This window comes from Notamacropus eugenii, chromosome 3 (genome assembly GCF_028372415.1).
Source record: "Notamacropus eugenii isolate mMacEug1 chromosome 3, mMacEug1.pri_v2, whole genome shotgun sequence".
Classification (NCBI taxonomy): domain Eukaryota; kingdom Metazoa; phylum Chordata; class Mammalia; order Diprotodontia; family Macropodidae; genus Notamacropus; species Notamacropus eugenii.
The window spans coordinates 287,462,204-287,482,854 of NC_092874.1; the positions used below are offsets into that span (position 1 = coordinate 287,462,204).

The following is a 20,651-nucleotide window of genomic DNA, read 5'->3' on the forward strand; positions in this document are numbered from 1 at the left end:
CAGGCCCTCTTCTGATGTCTCTTCAAAGTGTGGAGGTGACTCTAGGCACTGGAAAGCTCTGCCAGTAGAACTGAAGCATTGGCTGGACTTGCCAGCCTGAAAACACTTCAGGTATTTGACCAGCAACAGTCTATAGTTGTTATCCAAGAACTAGTTTAGCAAAACCCAGAGAAGACAGTCACCTGAAGGCTGGATGCCAGTGACAAATGTTTTGCAAAGCTATTCACAAAACAGACAAACTATAAAAGGCTTGGGGGTGCAAGTGGAAAGGCTTGACCCATAACATCATGAATTTAAGTATCACAATCTACACAGGAATACTCACACAAAGAAATCCAAACATGGCCTCTTCTGATGGTCTCTCCAATATGCAGCCCCTAAATGCTGAGTACATGGTATTTTCATCGAATTGACTAGACAACAGACACCCACCATGGCAGGTGCCTGTTTTCCTTGGGTTCACCAGACCATAGGTGACTGACAGGGCTGGGAAGGAAGTCCAATTCACTAAAAGAACAAGACCCACAACTCCATTGACAATGAATATGGACTTTTTTTATGCCTCCTTAAAGACACATTTCAAATAAGTTTCCACTGCAATCTCTTTTCAAGAAACTTTATTCTAAAGGAAATCTTTTTATCACAGATCAAGATGAGTCAACAACATGAATATCTCCCCACACACACTAAAGTGTCTAATGATAAGTAATTAAAGGGTAAGTGTGTGGGTATTTTTTTATATTGTGGTAAAATAAGCACCATACGTAATAAAATTATTGGTTGGTTTCTGGACTAAACACTGTAATGTGTTGCTGATAAGGAAGGATATACTGATAAATTTTGTATATTTTTAACAAAATTGGTCACAATATGTTCAAATCTGTAGATAAGTTTATTAATGATAAGCACACATAGTGGTTTTTATTTTTTAAACAATGTACTTTCATTTTATATTTAGCTCAACCAGTAGATGATTGTCTAGTAGTCCATGGGTTGTAAATAATGTTCAGGAGGAGAGCGCTTTGTAAACCATAAAGTGCTACAAAAGGTGAGTTCTGGGCCTCTGGATGCATGACAGAGTAGAAAGAGGAGGGCATGTGGGGTCAGAGCATCTGAGTTTACATCCCAGGTCTGGGGCTTAATGGCCCACTTGGATCCTCAGTTTCCTCATTTGGTTGGAGCAAATGATCTCTGAGTCTATCGTTAGCTCCAAATGAATTATCCTGTACATTGAGGCCCCATCTCTTCCTTTCCTCCTTCATGCTCCTGGCCTGCTCTACTAATTAGGAAAAAAGAATGGAGGTCAACCTCGAGCCAAGCCAACTACTTATAGGCTGACTCAGGCACAGGATCCAAATGAGATAGAACTCCAGGTTTTGGGTTGACCTAAGGTTTTCATCAATGTCACCTGTCTGTGGCCCTTAGGTACACCAGTAATTAAAAGTGACCCATATTGGGTGAAAAAGGAAGATTCCCTGGAGCGGTGTGGGGGGTGGTCTGTGTATGTGGGGTAGGAGGGCACATATGTGATTCCCTCTTTGAACCTTCAAGGATAGCCATCACTCTGGAGCACTTAGAAGCAGCCTGACATCATGGAAAGAACACTGGATCCGACATGAGAAGTTCTGATGGCGTCTATGCTCTGTCCTGAACCAGCTGATCCTTGCAAATATGAGTTTCCTCATCTGTGAAATGATGAGCGATGATACTTGTATTAGCTGCCTCCCAGGATTATCATGAGGATCACAATGTGAGATAGTGCATACGAGGACTTTGTAAAGTGTGAGGGAATATGTAAATGTAAATGGTCCGTCTATTTTTTAGCAGTTTTATGCTAATTTTATGGGGAAATAAAGACTGGACAAGAGGCTTGGTGAATGAATGAGAAAAGAGCTGGTTGGCAAATACTGAGGTGTGGCATAATTTTTTTTCTGCTAAAAGTAGCCAAAATAAAATTTACTAGGAATTTCAGTTGACACACAAGTTCTAGAAATGATTACAGAACATATAACCCAAGTATAAACAAGTATTTTTCAAACTCTTTAAATAAGATCAAACTAAGTCTTAATGGATTTTTATAAAACCTTCTCAATTAAATATTTGTGAACTTCTACTTCCTCAGTCTTTCTTTTACAAGCATGTTCACTGTGTGACACCATAACCTTGTTAAGGAAAAACTGTAATGACTTCTCTTATCATCTATGACAACTGCATTATAAGGCAGAGAAGGGAAGAATTAAAGAGAAAACCAAAAGAAAACCTAGGACTGATTTAGTCCTCCTCCTTTTAAAGCACTCAACAGGAATGATTTCAGCAATAAAGTTATATAGAACCTATTACTTAAATAAAGCTAACCAAGATGTGAGCCACCACAAGCCGAATTCAAGTGGAATGCCCTCTTTAATCCACACTAGAAGGATAATTAGTATACAACGGATAGGGCCATTCCACTGCAGTTTATTGATTTGCTCTATTTTATAAAAAAAAAAAATGCTGCTCTTTTCCAATAATTAATCAGATTGGTCCAAGTATTCCCAACAGACATGAGTGATTCTTGGAAAAACAGGTAAAGAAAAACTCCACCCTAAGCATGTGTTCTGGCCCCTGGGTAAACATCAGCCTGTCTGCAGATGGGCAGCATTGGTAAGGCATGGGCAGATGTGCCACAGCCTTTTTTTGACTTCCTAAAGGATAAACTCAGGCTTTTCAATTGATTTCTTCAAAATATTTAAATCTTTCACTTGCTCGTCTGTAAACTGTACTCCTTTTTTCTCTGCTGCATAAATGGAACTAAACCAAGCATCCTCTTCTTTGCTGGAAGAATTTTAAATGGGGAAATATTTACAACCCCAGTAAGAAATCTGGACCCTTAGTAGACCTTGTGCGCAAACACCACACATTGCATCAACACTCTTCCTGATCTATCCTAATGCTGACTACTCAAACGGTACTATGATCATTATTAACCCAACTTTCCAACAAAGAAGAAAGTGGTTTTTCACACCATGTTGGGTCTAACAAACACAACTGAGTTCCTTCCTCTTGTTTGGTTCTATCTCTGGCTTTTGGAAAAAAAAGAAATCAATGACCCCAAATGACCTAATTGTTGTCCTCTGAGCCCTACCCCCAGCCAATCACCCTGCTCTATACTGGCTGGCCACCAACAGTGGTGGAATTGGAATCACGACATTGGCATCTCTGGGGAGCTCATGGGGCTTTATGGGGTGAAGTCCTCATCTCTGATAAGATATCTTTGGGGGACTGTTCATTTGTAAATTCAAACTCAGCTGGTGTAGAGGTGGAAGTAGTTAAAACTTTTTAAACTCCAAAAGGTTATTTTTTCTTTTAAATTAGAATTTTCATTGTAACCAAATTCATTAGAAAAGAGTCTAATCTCCCCACCTCCAACTTTCCATTACCAGTCAAACACCAACCAAGTGCGTTCCTGGGGTGTGTCTACTTACAATATTACTCATTTAACTCCCTTCATATTTTCTGATTTAATTAACTCCAGAGATGAAACTCATATCTGTTTCAATGTCAAATCATCCTTCATTTTCTCATATGAAAGGCAAATACCCTTCATTTTTATTTTCTATTCAAATTCAGTTTTTTTTAAAAAAAGTTAAGGCCATTTAATCCTATCAGTTCCAACTTAAAATTAACCCAGCCAAAGTGAGATCACTGTATTGTATTAAAGGTCTTGAAAAGGACTCATAAACCCCATCTTCTGTCTTTCTTCTATATGGTCTGAGGAATGGTCAGCAGTTCCACATTTCACTAGTCTCCAACGTCGCCATCTCGATCTCCAATGAGCCACAGAAAATGAAAGCTCAAGGCTAATAAGGCTGTTCCAAGCAGATCTCCCAAAGCTGTAAGATATGGGATGGAAAAGCTATCAGGATCCTTTCCTTTTCTCCAGAAGTGATGCACCATCCAGTCAGCAATCCACAGCAAGGTGAATACCTAGAATGATAAATCAAAGATTATTTCTAGGTGGTACAGACAATTCCTAGTCCATTAGAAGACTGCAAACAAGCCCAAATCCCGGACTTCTGCTGGCTTTCCCATGGGGGCCTAAGACAACTAATAGTAAAGAACTGAGCATCTTCCACGCAAGTAAGGTGCCAAGGACATGGCTGGGGCTCCCTATTCAGGTCTGGGTCAGGCAATCTTGATGCAAGATCCTGTGACTCAATTCAATACAGGAAGCATTAATTAAGTGTCCAACATGTACTGTTCTGGGTAGTAAGGATAAAATTGGATGACTCACTGACATTCTCTCTCATGAAATACTTATAAAGTAATATGACGAATATCAAGCTTACCTTGTCTAACCCTTTGGACATTTTAAAAGATCGTTCACATCTATCACCTCATTTTTACCCTATCTCCCAACAACCCAAAGAGGTGGTTAAAACAGGTTGGCTCAGTCTAACCTAAGGTTAACCGAACCCTAACCCTAAAGTGAAAGTTTGCCCAAAGGCACAAAGTCAGAAGAAGGGAAGGCCAGCTTCCCGCCCTCTGGCCATTAGCCTTGGCTGCTCTGTGCTGCATCTGTCTAACCAGTTATGTACATCTAGTCAGGAAGACATTTCAAGGCCACAGGGCTCTCCAACAAGCCCTGGCAAAGACACTTTACAACAATAACAACCTGTGATAACTGCATAAAGTTACAATAAAAGGGCATCTATAAAGGGGAGAGGACATGTTCTCCTGTGATCTGCCATGATTTATGAACTTAGAAGACATGCTGGCCTGACCCTCCAGTTAACTCCACAGTGCAGACAAAGAACAGCGATGTACTCCAACTACTCCCCAGGCAGGACCAGCAACACTGGAGACCAGCGTCTGTGCTCTGACTTCGTTCCCCCTCAGAGAGCCTGGGTGACCCCTCCTTGACTCCCTCTTACCTACCAGCAACTGTATTTTGCCATTCCAGGACTCTAACCTGGGCCTTCAATTTGCCTTCTGCCCCAGGGCTTTATTTTTCCCTCTTATCTGACCTGCTCTGGGCATGAACCTTAGACACCCTTGTTACTTCTCCCCTAGCTGCCAGGCTAATGTTTAGCACTCCCAGATCTTCTCCCTATTTGCTCCCTCTCTCAGTGTCTGTTCAAAGCTGGGTCTTCAATCGTTCCCCTAGGCCATAAAGCCTCCTGGTAACAAGACACTACCCTCCCCCCAGATCCTTCTGTCACTGATTACCACACTACTGTTCTCAGATAAGCCCCCTGCCCCTTATTTTCACAGGGGGCCTAACACACCCATCATCTCCTTAACTCCCTCCTGGTCCTAGGTTGGAGAGTATTGCTAGGTGCTAGAGAAATTTTTTTCTAAATGTTGACTGAACCACATTACAATTTCATATTATGTGACTTCATCCTGATCCTCCTCACTCATCTATCCTCTCATTCACCTCTCCTTGGCTCCCTAATTACACAGTCTGGAGGTAATTCCTGACAATCTCATCTCCTTAAATTCTCCCTCATCTCCCTCCACTATCAGGCAGACGTGATATCACCTGTTTCAGGAAGCAAGGTCTGATATCATCCAACAAGAGCTAGAGGACGACTTTAGCCCTTTCTTAATTTCTTCAGAATTCTCCTCAGTGTTTTGGGCTCTAACATGCTTTTGCCTTCTATTTTGTAAATTCATTATTTACATGTCCCTTTTCTCTCCTCTATTAGGCCAGAAGCTCCAAGAGAGCTTTGTAGTTTGGCTGGTATCTCAAGTACTCTGACGCAAGCTGTTAGGAGCCAAACCCGTGATGTCACTGACATAGGGAAGTCTCTACCAGTGCAGATCTGGACATTTTCTGCAGCTTAAGAGCCCTGGGACCATGAAGGATGGATGGCTACCCAGGTCCCAGAGCCAGGCCATGGTAGAGGCAGGGCTCCTGCCCAGGTCTTCCTGCCTTGGAGGTCAGTCCTATCCCAACACCCACAGCTCTTCCAAGGGCTTGGCATTTAAAAAATGGCAGCTAGCAGAGCCAAGATGGTGGAGTAGAAAGATGCACCTACTCTAGCTCTCCCCCCATAGCCCATGAAATACCTGTAAAAAATTACCCTAAACAAATTCTAGACCAGCAGAAGCCACAAAATGGCAGAGTAAAAGAGATTTCCAGGCCAAGACAGACTGGAAGGTGGACAGGAATCACACCTGAGTGCAGCCCTCAGAGAGCAGCCCAGCCTTGGCCATGCAAGCAGGACTCAGGGGCAGAATCCCCACCAACAGCTGCAGTTCCCAGATTACTCAAACCACAAATGCCAAAGACAGCTTCAAAGGTCAGTGAGAAAGCACTTTCACCTGGGTGAGAAGGGAACACAGTCTGGCCCCAGTAACCTAAGGGTGGCAGTAGTCACTGCGGCACAGCAGCCTTTTTTGAGCCCTCTGCCTAAAGCCCCTGAGGGAATCAAGTGGCTGATCTGAATCTCAGCCCTGAGTGGCAGTTGTGGAGAGGGAACCTGACTCTCAGATTCCAGGCAGAAAAGCTCTATCAAACTGGTCTCAGAGCGGAGTGGAGCCCAGCCTTGGCCATGCAGCATCAGCAGGAACAGAACCAGAACAGGCCTTGGGGGTGGAATCCTTGGCAGCAGCTGTGATTCCCAGATTACTCAACCCACAAATACCAAAGACAGCTTCAAAGGTCAGCGAGAAAGCTCTTTCAACTGGGTGAGAAGGGAATGCTGTCTGGCCCCACCAACAGCAGCCACTGCAGCAGCAGCATCCAGTTTTGGAGCCCTAGGCCTAAAGATGCTGGGGAAATCAAGCAGCTGATCTGAATTTCAGCCCTGAGTGGTGGCCTTGAGGTGAGGAGGGGTGCTGCCATAGTGGAGCTGGTGGAGGCTCTGAAGAGAGAATTCTAACTTGCAGTTCTTGGGCAGAAAAGCTTGAGGTAGCCCTCCCCCTTGATTGTGCCACCTTAGAGGAACTGAGAACTTACAGGTCCCCAGAGTATACCCTCCTCTTGACAAAGGACTGAAAAGTCAAGTAACTGGCTGGGAAAACGCCCAAAAAAGGGGGAAAAAATAAGACTACAGAAGGCTACTTTGTTGGTGAACAGGTATTTTCTTCTATCCTTTTGAATGAAGAGGAACAAATGCATACCATCACAGAAAGACCTAAAAGTCAAGGTTTCTGCATCCAAAACCTCCAAAATAAACATGCAATAGTCTCAGGCCATGGAAGAGCTCAAAAACGATTTTGAAAATCAAATATGAAAGGGAGAGGAAAAACTGGGAAGAGAAATGAGAGCAATACAAGAAAATCATGAAACATGAGTCAACAGCTTGCTAAAGGAGACCCAAAAATGATGAAGAAAATAACAACTTTAAAAATAGGCTAACTCAATTGGCAAAAAAGGTCCAAAAAGCCAATGAGAAGAAAAATGCTTTTAAAAAGCTGAATTAGCCAAATGAAAAGGAGTTTCAAAAGCTCACTGAAGAAAATAGTTCTTTAAAAATTAGAATGGAGCAGATGGAAACTAATGACTTTATGAGAAACCAAGAAATTACAAAAAAAAAAACAACCCAAAAGAATGAAAAAAGAGAAGACAATGTGAAACAGCTCATTGGAAAAACAACTGACCTGGAAAATAGATCCAGGAGAGACAGTTTTAAAATTATGGGACTACCTGAAAGTCATGATCAAAAAAAGAGCCTACACATCATCTTTCATGAAATTATCAAGGAAAACTGCCCTGATATTCTAGAACCAGAGGGCAAAATAAATATTGAAAGAACCCACCAATCACCTCCTGAAAGATATCCAAAAAGAGAAACTCCTAGGAATATTGGAGCCAAATTCCAGAATTCTCAGGTCAAGAAGAAAATATTGCAAGCAGCTAGAAAGAAACAATTCAAGTATTGTGGAAATACAATCAGGATGACACAAGATCTAGCAGCTTCTACATTAAGGAATTGAAGGGCTTGGAATATGATATTCCAGAAGTCAAAGGAACTAGGATTAAAACCAAGAATCACCTACCCAGCAAAACTGAGTATAATACTTCAGGGGAAAAAAATGGTCATTCAGTGAAATAGAGTACTTTCAAGCATTCTTGATGAGAAGACCAGAACTGAATAGAAAATCTGACTTTCAAACACAAGAATCAAGAGAAGCATGAAAAGGTAAACAGGAAACAGAAATCACAAGGGATTTACTAAAGTTGAACTGTTTACATTCCTACATGAAAAGATATTTGCAACTCTTGAGACTTTTCTCAGTATTTGGGTAGTTGGAGGGATTACACACATACACACACACGAGAGAGAGAGAGAGAGAGAGAGAGAGAGAGAGAGAGAGAGAGAGATCACAGGTTGAGTTGAATAAGAAGGGATGATATCTAAAAAAATAAAATTAAGGTATACATACATATGTATATATACATATATATGGAGGAGAAAGGGAGAAATGGAATGGGGCAAATTATGTCTCATAAAACAGGCAAGAAAAAGCTTTTTCAATGGAGGGGAAAAGGGGGGAGGTGAGAGGGAAAAAGTGAAGTTTACTCTCATCACATTTGGCTTAAGGAGGGAATAACATGCTCACTTAATTTGGTATGAAAATCTATCTTACACTATAGAAAAGTAGGAGAGAAGGGGATAAGTGGGAAGAGATCATAGAAGGGAATGTAAATGGGAGGAGGGAGTAATTAGAAGTAAACACTTTTGGGGAGGGACAAAGTCAAAAGAGAGAATAGAAAAAATGGGGGGGCAGGATAGGATGGAGGGAAATACAGTTAGTCTTACACAACATGGTTATTATGGAAGTCTTTTGCAAAACTACACATATGTAACCTATATTCAATTACGTGCCGTCTCAGTGGGAATGGGTCGGGAGGGAGGAAGGGAGAGAAGCTGGAACTCAAAGTTTCAGGAATGAATGTTGAGAATTGTTTTTGCATGCAACTGGGAAATAAATACAGGCAATGGGGTACAGAAATCTATCTTGTCCTACAAGAAAAAAGAGAAGATGGGGATAAGAGAAGGAGGGGTGTGATAGAAGGGAGGGCAGATTGGTGAAAGGGGTAATCAGAATGCATAGCACTTTGGGGTGGGTGGAGGGGAGAGATGGGGAGAAAATTTGGAACTCAAAATTTTGTGGAAATGAATGTTGAAAACTAAAAATAAATAAACAAACATTAAAAAAATTTTAAATGGCAGCTAGATTCATTGGCTTCACACTCCTACAGTCTCTCCAAAATCTCTCTCATATGTAATTTCCTATCTCAGAATCCTACTCTCAGCTGCTGCCCATTTGGATTTCTGCAATAAGCTCCTAATTAATGTCTCTGGACTCTAGTTGCTCTCCTCCCGGGCTCATCCTGGGCACTGGCACCAGATTGGTCTTTCTAAAATTCTAAAATCATTGCCCTGAGCTTAATGCCCCAAATCCTTAGAGGGGTCCCAAATCCTCACAATGTAGCTCAGAGCCCTCCTTCCAGCCCGATTCTCTCCCACTCTCCTACATAAGCCATCTGCTCTCTGTATACAGCACAGTGCGCCTCTGTCATCACCTCAGTCTGGAATACTCTCCCAAATCCTATCCATTTTTCAAAGCCCACCTCAAGTCTCACCTCTGTTCTTCCCCAAAGTCATCAGTGATCGCTTTACTCACCCACACCCAACTCCTATGACTGGTCTATACCAATTTGTGTGGTTTGGGGCATACTCTAATAAATGCTCACTGAATTATAGGTTTAATATTATTATTAAATTAAACTTGAAAGTATGTGGACAGGAAGAACTAGCATAAGTGAGCCACAGCTCTTGAGGCTTACAGTGTTTCAAATATTTCTCTTAAAATAACTAAATAAGACAAAATTTAAATGTTGTGATGAGAGAAGTCCTGGACTAAGAAACAGAAGACTTGAATTTCTGATCTTGCCACTTTGATTAAGTAGTCCTGGGATCTTGGATAATTCATTCATTCATTCATTCTCTGGGGGTTTTGGTTTCTTCATCGATTAAAAAAAGAGATTCCTGGTGAGAGGCTAGGGTAGAGGCCTATTACAGCCTCTATTCCGGACCTGAAATTCTGTGGAATTTGTACTGAAAAAGCACATCTCAAATCAAACCAGGGTTGGATTATAATTTTTTTGAGTTAATAAATATTCCGTTTATTCTTTATGAAATATGCATAACTTCTTTAAGCAAATACATCTTCTGAAAAGGCAACTCTGTAGTCTTGGCTAATTTAATTTCCAGGCTCCAGGTGTGTTGCTTGGAATTCAAACAAATAATACAGTAAAAGAGTGTGTTTGCTTTGGAAGATAGAGATTCAGCAGCAGCTTCTTCCATGAATTAACACAGGCCAGAACTTCCACACATGAAGAGTCCTTTAAAGGACTCCAGGGCTAATGTCAAGACAAACAACATATGCATCCTGTGGTATGGAAGGTTACTTTTGGAGATCCTGTCTTATAAATACAGCACAGAAACTCTTTTGGAGTAACAACATGGTGTTTTTCCTACATGCTAAGTATAAAGCTATCCTACCCCCAACTTATACTACAACAAGAGAAAACAAACCAACAGAAGCACCCTGGTTTGATTTCAGAACAAAAGCTCTACTTGGGCACAATTTCCCATTTCCAAATATCTGTTAGGGAGAACCTCAGTCCCTAACAGCCAAGCTTGCATCCCACTCACCCTCTGATATTTATAGCACACACTTTCCCAAATAACAACTGGGGAAACTCACTTGAAACAAGGCAGGAATAAGTATATCCCTAGTCTAAATTGAAGGGTTCTTAAAACCTATATCTCAGCACCTGCAACTACTTATTTGTTTGGTCACAGTAATGCCTAGAATATGGCAAATCAAAGATGTGGGAGCCTGTCTCAGGGGTGCAGGCAGCCCTGAGAAAGACAGAGTGAGACTTAACCAGCTGGTGGTTTAAAAAAAGAAAGAAGGAAAAAAATCCTCACAGACACATGTATACACTCACCCAATAACTCTCCAAAGGCATCCCTTTTATAACTTTTGACCTTATTAAGAAAGCCCTTGATGTTTACTTTTGAGTCATAGGTGGAGGCACCATGGGATCTGCACTGGCTCTGCTCTGGTAAGAACCCTGTTTCTGGTGTTTTTTCACAGTCTGGGCCCCCTCTAGGAATAGGCTTATACTACAACAAGCACCCATCTGGCCAGCGTGCTTTCCACCCCCATCCCTGTGTGGTTCTGTGCCTGTGCAACCTTTTACAAGAAGTCTTCCCCCATATTCCAGCTGTCTCCTCTCCCAGGTGCTTTGTATTTCTTCTTTAGATATTTTATTGGTTTCTTTGGACTCAGTCTGACCCCTCGTAAAATAGTGGGGGAACTTGCAGACAGCTGAATAGGTAGGAACACTGATTGAACAACCAATCACAGCTTCAGAAGACCGAGAAGGAAGCACATTTTCTTCCTCTCCTCAGAGAAGCAGCAGAATTGAGGTGTGGAATGAGGTGCCTTTTTTCAGATGTGGTCAATGTGCTGGGTTCTTTTGTATGACAAGGGAGATTTTTACATAATTTCTTATGGTATAAGAACACTGAATCATATTCATATGACATAATTTGTTCAGGTACTCACCAAATAATGGGCACTCAATTCTTCATCCCCGCAAAAAGAGTTGCTAAAAATATTTTTATACATATGCGGCCTTTTTCTCTTTCTCTGATTTCTTTGGGAACAGGCCTTCTAATGTCATTGCTAGATCAAAGGCTGTGCATACTTTAGTGACTTCTAGGGCCCAGTTCCAAACTGTTGGGGGATGGACATCATTGGGAAGTGACAAAGATGTTAACGTTAAAATGAACGTTAAAATGTAAGTCCCTTGAAAGCAGTGACTGCCTCGTGTTTGTGTCTCTAGGGCCTAGCACGATGTCTGACATGTAGTAAGTGCTTAATAATTGCTTCGTGAAATGACTTTAATTATCAAGAACAAAGCATCCTCAGAAACATGGTTCAACCTCCTCTTCTCGCTGCTCTCTCCTCCCTCCCTCCGAGAGGCCCTTCCTCACAAGCCCAAACCTTCCCCTCCATCCTTAGTGTAGGGAACAGTTAACTTCTCCTGATGAGGACTGTGAGATTTAAAGTCGGACAGGACTTTGCTGATTCAATCCTGCCTTCTCCTTTTACAGAAAGAAAAGAAAAAACAAACAAACCAACCAGGCTCAAAAAGGATGAAATGCTCAAGTACACATATGTTGAGATTCAAACCATACCCCTGGACTGAGCTTAACACCAAAAAAGAAGGCATCTCCATATACACAATAGAGTGAGAAAAGAGGATTGAACATGCAACTGAAGGGACAGCTCACTTTTCTTTAGAATGTATAATGAATTCAACAAGTAACTTTCAAAGTAGTCCTGCTTCTCTAGAATTCTTTTTAGACATCCTCCTCTTCTCTTCCATACATTAGTAAAGCTTCGTGGCTCTACTTTCTTTTTCCCTCCTTCCTTTTCCTTCCTACTTCCCTTTCCTTCTCTTTTCCTCCTTCCTTCGTTCCTCTCTCTCTCTCTCTCTCTCTCTCTCTCTCTCTCTCTCTCTCTCTCTCTCTCTCCTCTGTCTTTCTCTCTCTTTCTTTCTGTTATTCTATCCCTACCCCAGCCCCTCTCCCTCCCATCTACCTAATTTGGAACAAAAAAGAAACAAAAATACATAAATAAATAAAGCCCTGGTAGCATATATGTACGATTAAGCAAAACAGTGACCATGTTTGAAAACCTCTGTCTCAGTCTGAATCTTGAGTCCACCTCTTCTCTATCGGGAGGCAGGCAGAACGTTTGCTTATCAGTTCTCTGGAATCCCCAGTTGGGTACTGTGCCAATCAGAGTTCTTCAGTCTTTCAAAACTGTTTATCTTTACAATGATGTTGTTAATATATGAGTTGTTCTCCTGGTTCTGCTCCCTTCATTCTGTATTAGTTCATATAAGTCTTCTTGGGTTTCTCTGAAACCATCCCTTTCATAATTTCTAATGGCACAGTACTATTGCACTATATTCACATAACATAATTGGTTCAGATACTCATCAAATAATAGACACCCAATTCTTTACCCCCACGAAAAGAGTTGCTGAAAATATTTTTACACTTATGAATCCCTTTCCTCTTTCTCTAATCTGCTGGGGAACAGGCCTTCTAATGTCATTGCTAGATCAAAGGCTATGCCCACGTTAGTGACTCCAGGGGCCCGTTCCAAATTGCTGAGTCATTTCACAGCCACAGAGTCCATCAGTCAGACTGATTTCCCTCAGTCCCTTCAACAGTCACTTTCTTTTATTGTTATCTTTGCCAATCTGTTAGGGTTATTTTCATTTTCATCTCTCTTACTATTAGTGACTTGGAGCACACTTTATGTGGTTACTGATAGCTCGGATTTCTTCCTCTGAAAGCTGCCTATTCATATCCTTTAACCATTTATCTATTAAAGAATGTCTCCAAGGGCTCTTTTCAGCACCCCATGAATTATCCTTCCCCAAAGAGTAAAATTCTCAAAGAGAATATGGAGATGTTGGATACTTCCAGGAAAATGGAAATGAAGTAACCTGAAATATCTTTTACCAAGTCAGAATAAGGATCTTCTAGAAGCAAAGATGACCTAAAGTTCTCAGATATGCCAAAAAATTCATAGCAGCAGTTTTTGTGGGACTAGAAAAAAAACGTAAGTAAAGTATGTCCCACCAGCTAAAGAATGATTAAAGACATTGGAGAGAAGAATGCAGTGGAATATTACTCTATCTTATGAAAGAATATAATGAATTCAAAGAAGAATCAGAAGGCATAAATAACCTTATATAAAGGATAGTAAGCAGAACCAAGAAAATAGAAGTGACAACAATGTAAATGGAGAGAACAATAAGAAGACAGAACCCCCAAATTCTGTAGTTATCGTGATCACATTTGGCCCTTGAGATGATGGAGTTCCCTCCTGTCTTTATAGAGGTGGGTGAACTGGGGTCTGGAACACAGACAATCCTACTTGGTTGAAAGGCTAATTAATTTTTCTAAATGGCTCTTTAATTCTTTGCTATAAAGGATGGCTTTGGGGGGACCCAGGACAATATAATAGGAAATTAATGTGACATGAAAAATACAGGTTAGAAAAAATAGTTGTTTAAAGAAAGGACCAAATGTGAAATATCTCATTGGAAAAACAACTGACCTGGAAAATAGATCCAGGAGAGACAATTTTAAAATTATGGGACTACCTGAAAGTCATGATCAAAAAAAGAGTCTAGATATTATCTTTCATGAAATTATCAAGGAAAACTGCCCTGATATTCTAGAGCTAGAGGGCAAAATAAATATTGAAAGAATCCACCAATCACCTCCTGAAAGAGATCTAAAAGGAGAAACTCCTAGGAACATTGTAGCCAAATTCCAGAGTTCCCAGGTCAAGGAGAAAATATTGCAAGCAGATAGAAAGAAACAATTCAAGTATTGTGGAAATACAATCAGGATAACACAAGATCTAGCATCCTCTACGTTAAGGAATCCAATATGATATTCCAGAAGGAATATTAAAGGAACTAGGATTAAAACCAAGGATCACCTACCCAGCAAAACTGAGTATTAATACTTCAGGGGGAAAAATGGTCATTCAATGAAATAGTGGACTTTCAAGCATTCTTGATGAAAAGACCAGAGCTGAAAAGAAAATTTGACTTTCAAACACAAGAATCAAGAGAAGCATGAAAAGGTAAACAGGAAAGAGAAATCACAAGGGACTTACTAAAGTTAAACTGTTTACATTCCTACATGGAAGGATAATATTTGTAACTCTTGAAACTTTTCTCAGTATCTGGGTAGTTGGAGGGATTATACACACACACACACACACACACACACACACACACACAGCACAGGGTGAGTTGAATAGGAAGGGATCATATCTAAAAAAAAAATAAAATTAAGGGGTGAGACAGGACTATATTAGGAGGAGAAAGGGAGAAATAGAATGGGGCAAATTACCTCTCAGAAAAGAGGCAAGAAAAAGCTTTTTCAATGGAGGTGAAAAGGGGGTAGGTGAGAGGGAAAAAGTGAAGCTTACTCTCATCACATTTGGTTCAAGGAAGGAATAACATGCACATTCAATTTGGTATGAAAATCTATTTTATACTACAGGAAAATAGGGGAGAAGAGGATAAGCAGAGAGGGGGATGACTGAAGGGAGCAATTAGAAGTCAGCACTCTTGGGAAGGGACAAGGTCAAAAGAGAGAATAGAAGAAATGGGGGGCAGGATAGGATGGAGGGAAATATAGTTAGTCTTACACAACATGACTATTATGGAAGTCATTTGCAAAACTACACATATATAGCCTATATTGAATTGCTTGCCTTCTCAGTGGGGATGGGTGGGGAGGGAGGAAGGAAGAGAAGTTGAAACTCAAAGTTTTAGGAACAAATGTTGAGAATTGTTTTTGCATACAACTGGGAAATAAGAAATACAGGTAATGGAGTATAGAAATTTATCTCGCCCTACAGGACAAGAGAAAAGATGGGGATAAGGGAAGGGAGGGATGTTAAAAGGGAGGGCAGATTGGTAGAAGGGGTAATCAGAATGCAAGGGATTTTGGGGTGGATGAAGAGGAGAAAATTTGGAACTCAAAATTTTGTGGAAATGAATGTTGAAAACTTAAAATAAAAAAAAAAACTAGATGGAGCCTTGAATGTCATGTAGTCCAACCCCATAATTTTATAAATGAGGAAGCCAAAGCCAGAGAGAACTGACTTCCCAGCGATCAAATATTAAGTTAAAAGTACAGCTAGGTCCCCAATTCTACATCCATTCATCTTTCCATTACATCACATGCTCTGATTTATTTTGGATTTTTTAAAAACTACCTATTTTTAACATGCATTGTTTTTAAAAGTGAGTTCCAAGTTCTCTCCCTCCCTACTCCAATTTATTTTAAAAGCTGTTTGATAAAATCAAATATTTTGTATAGCAGTTCCAGCAGATCCAATATGTGATCATTAAAAAAAACAAAAAACAAATAAACTATCAAAGAAAAAAAAGGACCAGAAGCACAGCTGTGAATATCTGCTTGGTATGGGAATGTAAAATCAAACTTGGAAAAAGATAAATCACATTTTAAAAATTAAAATTACCTTTATTAAAACTGTGTGACCCTGGGCAAGTTACTTAACTATAACTATACTTATACTTAACTATACAGTGGCATGTGAATTACCTGGGACAAGGAATAATTTTGAATATGGTGCAAATCCTTCCACTGACATTAGGCTGACATGGAATATCTGACCAGATTGAGTTGGTTTCTCCATGAGAAATCAGTTTTCTGTCGGCCGAATACTAGACTTCATGCCATGCATGTGTGTTTCCCTTTACAGTCTTTTCTTGTGTGTCTGGTTCATGATTTGAAAAAAGAAATGGATATTACTTTAAGGAAATGTTGAAAAGTTGCAGCTCTTAAAAAGTACACTTCAATGACTATTAGAGATGTTGCAGTGACTGCTGGCATGAGGAAGTCATGCTTCCAGCATCCTTCAAGCCAAAAGGAAAACAAGATTGGTCACAAAGAAGCATAAAACATGTTGTCAAACATAAGAAGCAAAGACCTTCAGAGGGACCTGGAAGCTGGAAGGGATGTTATTAATTTATTCTACAGTGTGGAGTCAGCTTCTTAAAATTTAAAGAATGGCAAGAAGCCTAGTAAAAGAAAAATTCTGCTTGTTATGGATAAGATGGTACAAAAACTGGAGTGCCAAAGATTAGAAAAAGGACTTTTCTGACAAAATTCATTATTTCATTCAAGACGGTACCAAAACCACTGTCTGAAATCTAAGGGAGAGTATAAGAAGGAAGCTTCTTCATCAGACTAAAAAGCAGCCACTCTCCAAAAAGTTCCCTATTGATGGAATGATATATTCTGGAGGGAAAAAAAGAACTAAAGCAGAATTAGTCAGAAATTCCCAGGTAGAGATAGGATACCACAACATGACCTTGCACCATGCCACAAGTCAAGAGAGTTTAAGAAATATATCAAAAAGATGGTGACAAACGTGTCAGTGACCTGAGAACCAGTCTGATTTAAATGTCCCTGAAAATGGATATTCTACAAATTAGACTAGACTTTTAAAAATGTACTGTTTCTTCATATCCAAGATGATAAAAGTGTGGTCTATGATGGAGAATTAAAGAAAAGGGGTCAGAATCCAGATGTCACATCATGCAAAACAAGTGACAAGCGAAATGAGGGCATACAGCAGACAGGAAGTTGTCAGGTTTATTCTTCATTAATAAATGCAGTTCTTTCACATAGTCCCAAGTAATCCCCACACCCTGGGTGCAGAACAGGGGCTGGTATATATTGGTAGAGATAGGTTCCATATACCAATGAAGTCACAGAAATGGACCAAAAACAGATCAACCAGTAACAAAACAAAACAAATAAACATTCTAAAAAGAGACCAAATCTGACACAAACCTTTAGCTTTGCACAAGACACAGCTATATGAGTTCATAACAGATAAGTCAAGAAAATGCTTTCATGAGCTCCTTTTTAAAGGGAAGGAGCTGAGGGTATGGATGAAGGGGGCATCAAAAGGAGACCCAGAATCCAGGCCTCCTCTGGATCGGAAGAACCCTCAAGTCACTAACTCAATACAGAACTGAAAACATTTGTAGAACTGCAGACAGAGACCAGACTGATTTATACAGGAAATGGCCATACTAAATTAACTGATCAGCGGTATGAAGGCAAGGCCAAAAACATAATCCTCTTGGACTTCTAGAAGACTCTGGATACAGCAGCATGTAGAAGATTAGATACAGTGCTCCCCAATTTGTTATTGGTCACCTTGCTCAATATATAAAAAGAGGACAGGAGGCTGAGAGCGTGACAGAAACTGATAATTTAGAAACTCCTCCTGACAATGCTGCCAATGACTACATAAGTGTAGGCACGTGTGCACACACACATTATATACCTACAAAATGTTTGCTTTCTAAAAAAATGTTTGCTGACACTTTTTGTCTTTACATCATAGAGAAAGGGTGGGGAACCTGTGGCAGTCTGGAAGACCTAAATTCAAATCCAGTCTCAGACTACTTGCTTTTTGCCTCAGTTTCCTCATATTATAATATATAATATGTATAGATATTATATACATACATGTATATGTGTGTATGTATGTATGTACTTACAGATGTATTTCTATATAATAGCCCCTACCTCACAGGGTTATTGAGAGAATTCAATGAGATAGTGTTTAGCAAGTACTTTAGCCCAGGTCCTGACACACTGCAGGCACTTCATAAATGCCAACTCTCATTATAACCCCACCATCAGATGAAATTCTCCCTTTCGACAAAGAAGAACAATCAGACAAAACTGTCCAACATGGCGACCATATCTGAGAGTCATCCTAGGCATCCTGCAATTCTCTATTTCAAGGGAAGAGTGATGTTTCATTAGCTATTCCCTGAAACCTGATTTTTCTTTTCTTTAAAAATCATTTTTAGTGGTCTTACATCCAGTAAAGAGGTATCCCTTGCTTAAAGAATAAAAGAGAGAAAAAGAAGTTGGTCAAAGTGATCAATGACCATCTAGGGAATGTTCCAGACCCAGAGGGGGGATGTGGGGGCTTCCCGTTCTTCCTTGGGTCTTTCCCATTCACACTGCCATGGTCACAGAGTACACTGCCTCCCTGGCTCTGGCTACTTCACTTTGTATAAGCCTTCCTGGGTGTCTCTGTTTGCTTCATTTCTTATTGCTTGTAGAAAGAAATGAATTTTAAAATCTTTTCTGTCTCATAAAGACTCTTCCTTCAGCACTTCCAAACCTTTGTGATTTCATCAGTGGAGGTGGGAGATGCTCTGTACTATCAATACACATCCCAACCTCCCAACTGCACCCCTACCACCATCATTTCAAAACTTTAACCAACTTAGAGACAAATCTTCCAGTGAGGAGCCTCCCTGACCTTAGGCCCACATTCAAAACCTTTCTAAACTGACAGGCCCCTGCCAGAGCTGACCCACCGCCAATCCAGCCGTTTAGAATTCCAGGGGCAGGCCTCTCTCCACGCCAGCAGGGGAATATTTGTATACAGGACATAATGACAGTGTGGAATGCACAAGACAAACTGAAAAGTATAATTGCTCATCTGTTCTTCTTCCTTAAGACTAAGGTAACACTCTCCGAAGCCTTCTTTTCTACCATAAGATGTCACTTCCAACCACCAACAACAATATGAAATTGTGACAGTAAAGGATTTCGGTATTATTATTACCACCAACAGTAGCAGCGTTAATACACATCTGTACAGTACATAGCATAAACTGTTGTTGGTCAGTCATTCAGTCACGTCCAACTCTTCATGATCCCCACGGAGCATAGCATGTCGATACTGTCCATGGGGGATTCCTGGCAAAGAGACCAAAATGGTTTGCTATTTCCTTCTCCAGTGGATTAAGGCAAACAGGGTGAAGTGACTTGCTCAGGGTCACACAGCTAGTAAGTATCTGAGATCAGATTTGAATTTGGGATGATGAGACTTCCTGACTGCAGGTCTGGCACCCTATGCATTATGACATCACCTAACTGCCTCTAGTATATTTATACATAGTAGTACGTATAAAATACATGTAGCACCTGAAGCTTTGCCAGACAGATTACTCTGATGTTCACACAACTCTGTGAGAGAGAGAACGAACATGCAGGGTTTTCCATCCCCATTTCACCAACGAGAAAAGACAAGTCACACTTCTAGTAAGCAGCAGAATCAGAACTCAACTCCAAGTTTCCTGACTCCAAGTCATTGTCTTTGATAAGTGATAAAGTATACATAACAGGTTTTAGAGTTTTAAAGAATAGTTGTGGTATATGAATATAATGGAATACTATTGTGCTATGAGAAATGATGAACAGGAAGACATCAGAGAGTCCTGGAAACACGTATATGAACTGATGCTGAGTGAAAGGAGCTGAACCAGGAGAACTTCGTACACAGCAACAACCACAGTGTGTGAGGAATTTTTCTGGTAGACTCAGTACTTCATTGCAATGCAAGGACTTAAAAAATTCCCAATGGATTCTTGAGGCAAAATGCCTTCCACATCCAGAGAAAGAACTATGGAATTGGATCACAGAATGAAGCAGACCATTTTCGTTTGTATTATATTTTGTTTTGTTTTGTTTTATGGTTTCTCCCATTCACTTTAATTCTTCTATGCAACATGACTAGGGTGAAAATGTATTTAATAGGAATTTATGTGTAGAACCTATATAAGATTGTACGTTGTCTCAGGGAGGGACTGGGGAGGGAGGGGCGAAAGAGGGAGAGGGTGGGGAAAAAAATCTAAGATATATGGAAGTGATTGTAGGACACTGAAAACAAATAAAATAATTTAATAAAAAAGCTTATTCACAAATGCTTACAAAAATATTCTTTAGCTCAGATATCAGTGGAGTAGCAAAACTAGTTTTGTTATTTTTTTTTAAAAAAGAGGAAATATGTTTAAAACTGAAGTATAATAGTATTTTTTTTAACTTCTAGAATGTTCAAAACATAAGATGACTTCGGGTCAGTGAATGTTAGGAGTGTTGGAGATGTAAACAAACATTTTTCCTGTGGCAGATTTTTCTGGATGATGATTTCTATGGTTATTGCCAGAATTTTTAACACATCTG

General features: G+C 40.2%; 1 protein-coding gene across 4 annotated transcripts in view; it reads right to left on the reverse strand.

Moving 5' to 3' along the window:
• Nucleotides 1–600: 600 nt before the first annotated feature.
• Nucleotides 601–20,651, reverse strand: part of SLC41A2 (solute carrier family 41 member 2) — a 125,513-nt gene continuing 105,462 nt past the window's right edge. For all 4 annotated transcript variants that reach the window (XM_072655800.1, XM_072655798.1, XM_072655801.1 and 1 more), the window contains exon 11: nucleotides 601–3,966. In XM_072655800.1, coding sequence (XP_072511901.1) covers nucleotides 3,781–3,966 — 186 coding nt within the window. In that variant the 3' untranslated portion in view covers nucleotides 601–3,780. The remainder of the gene's footprint in view (nucleotides 3,967–20,651) is intronic.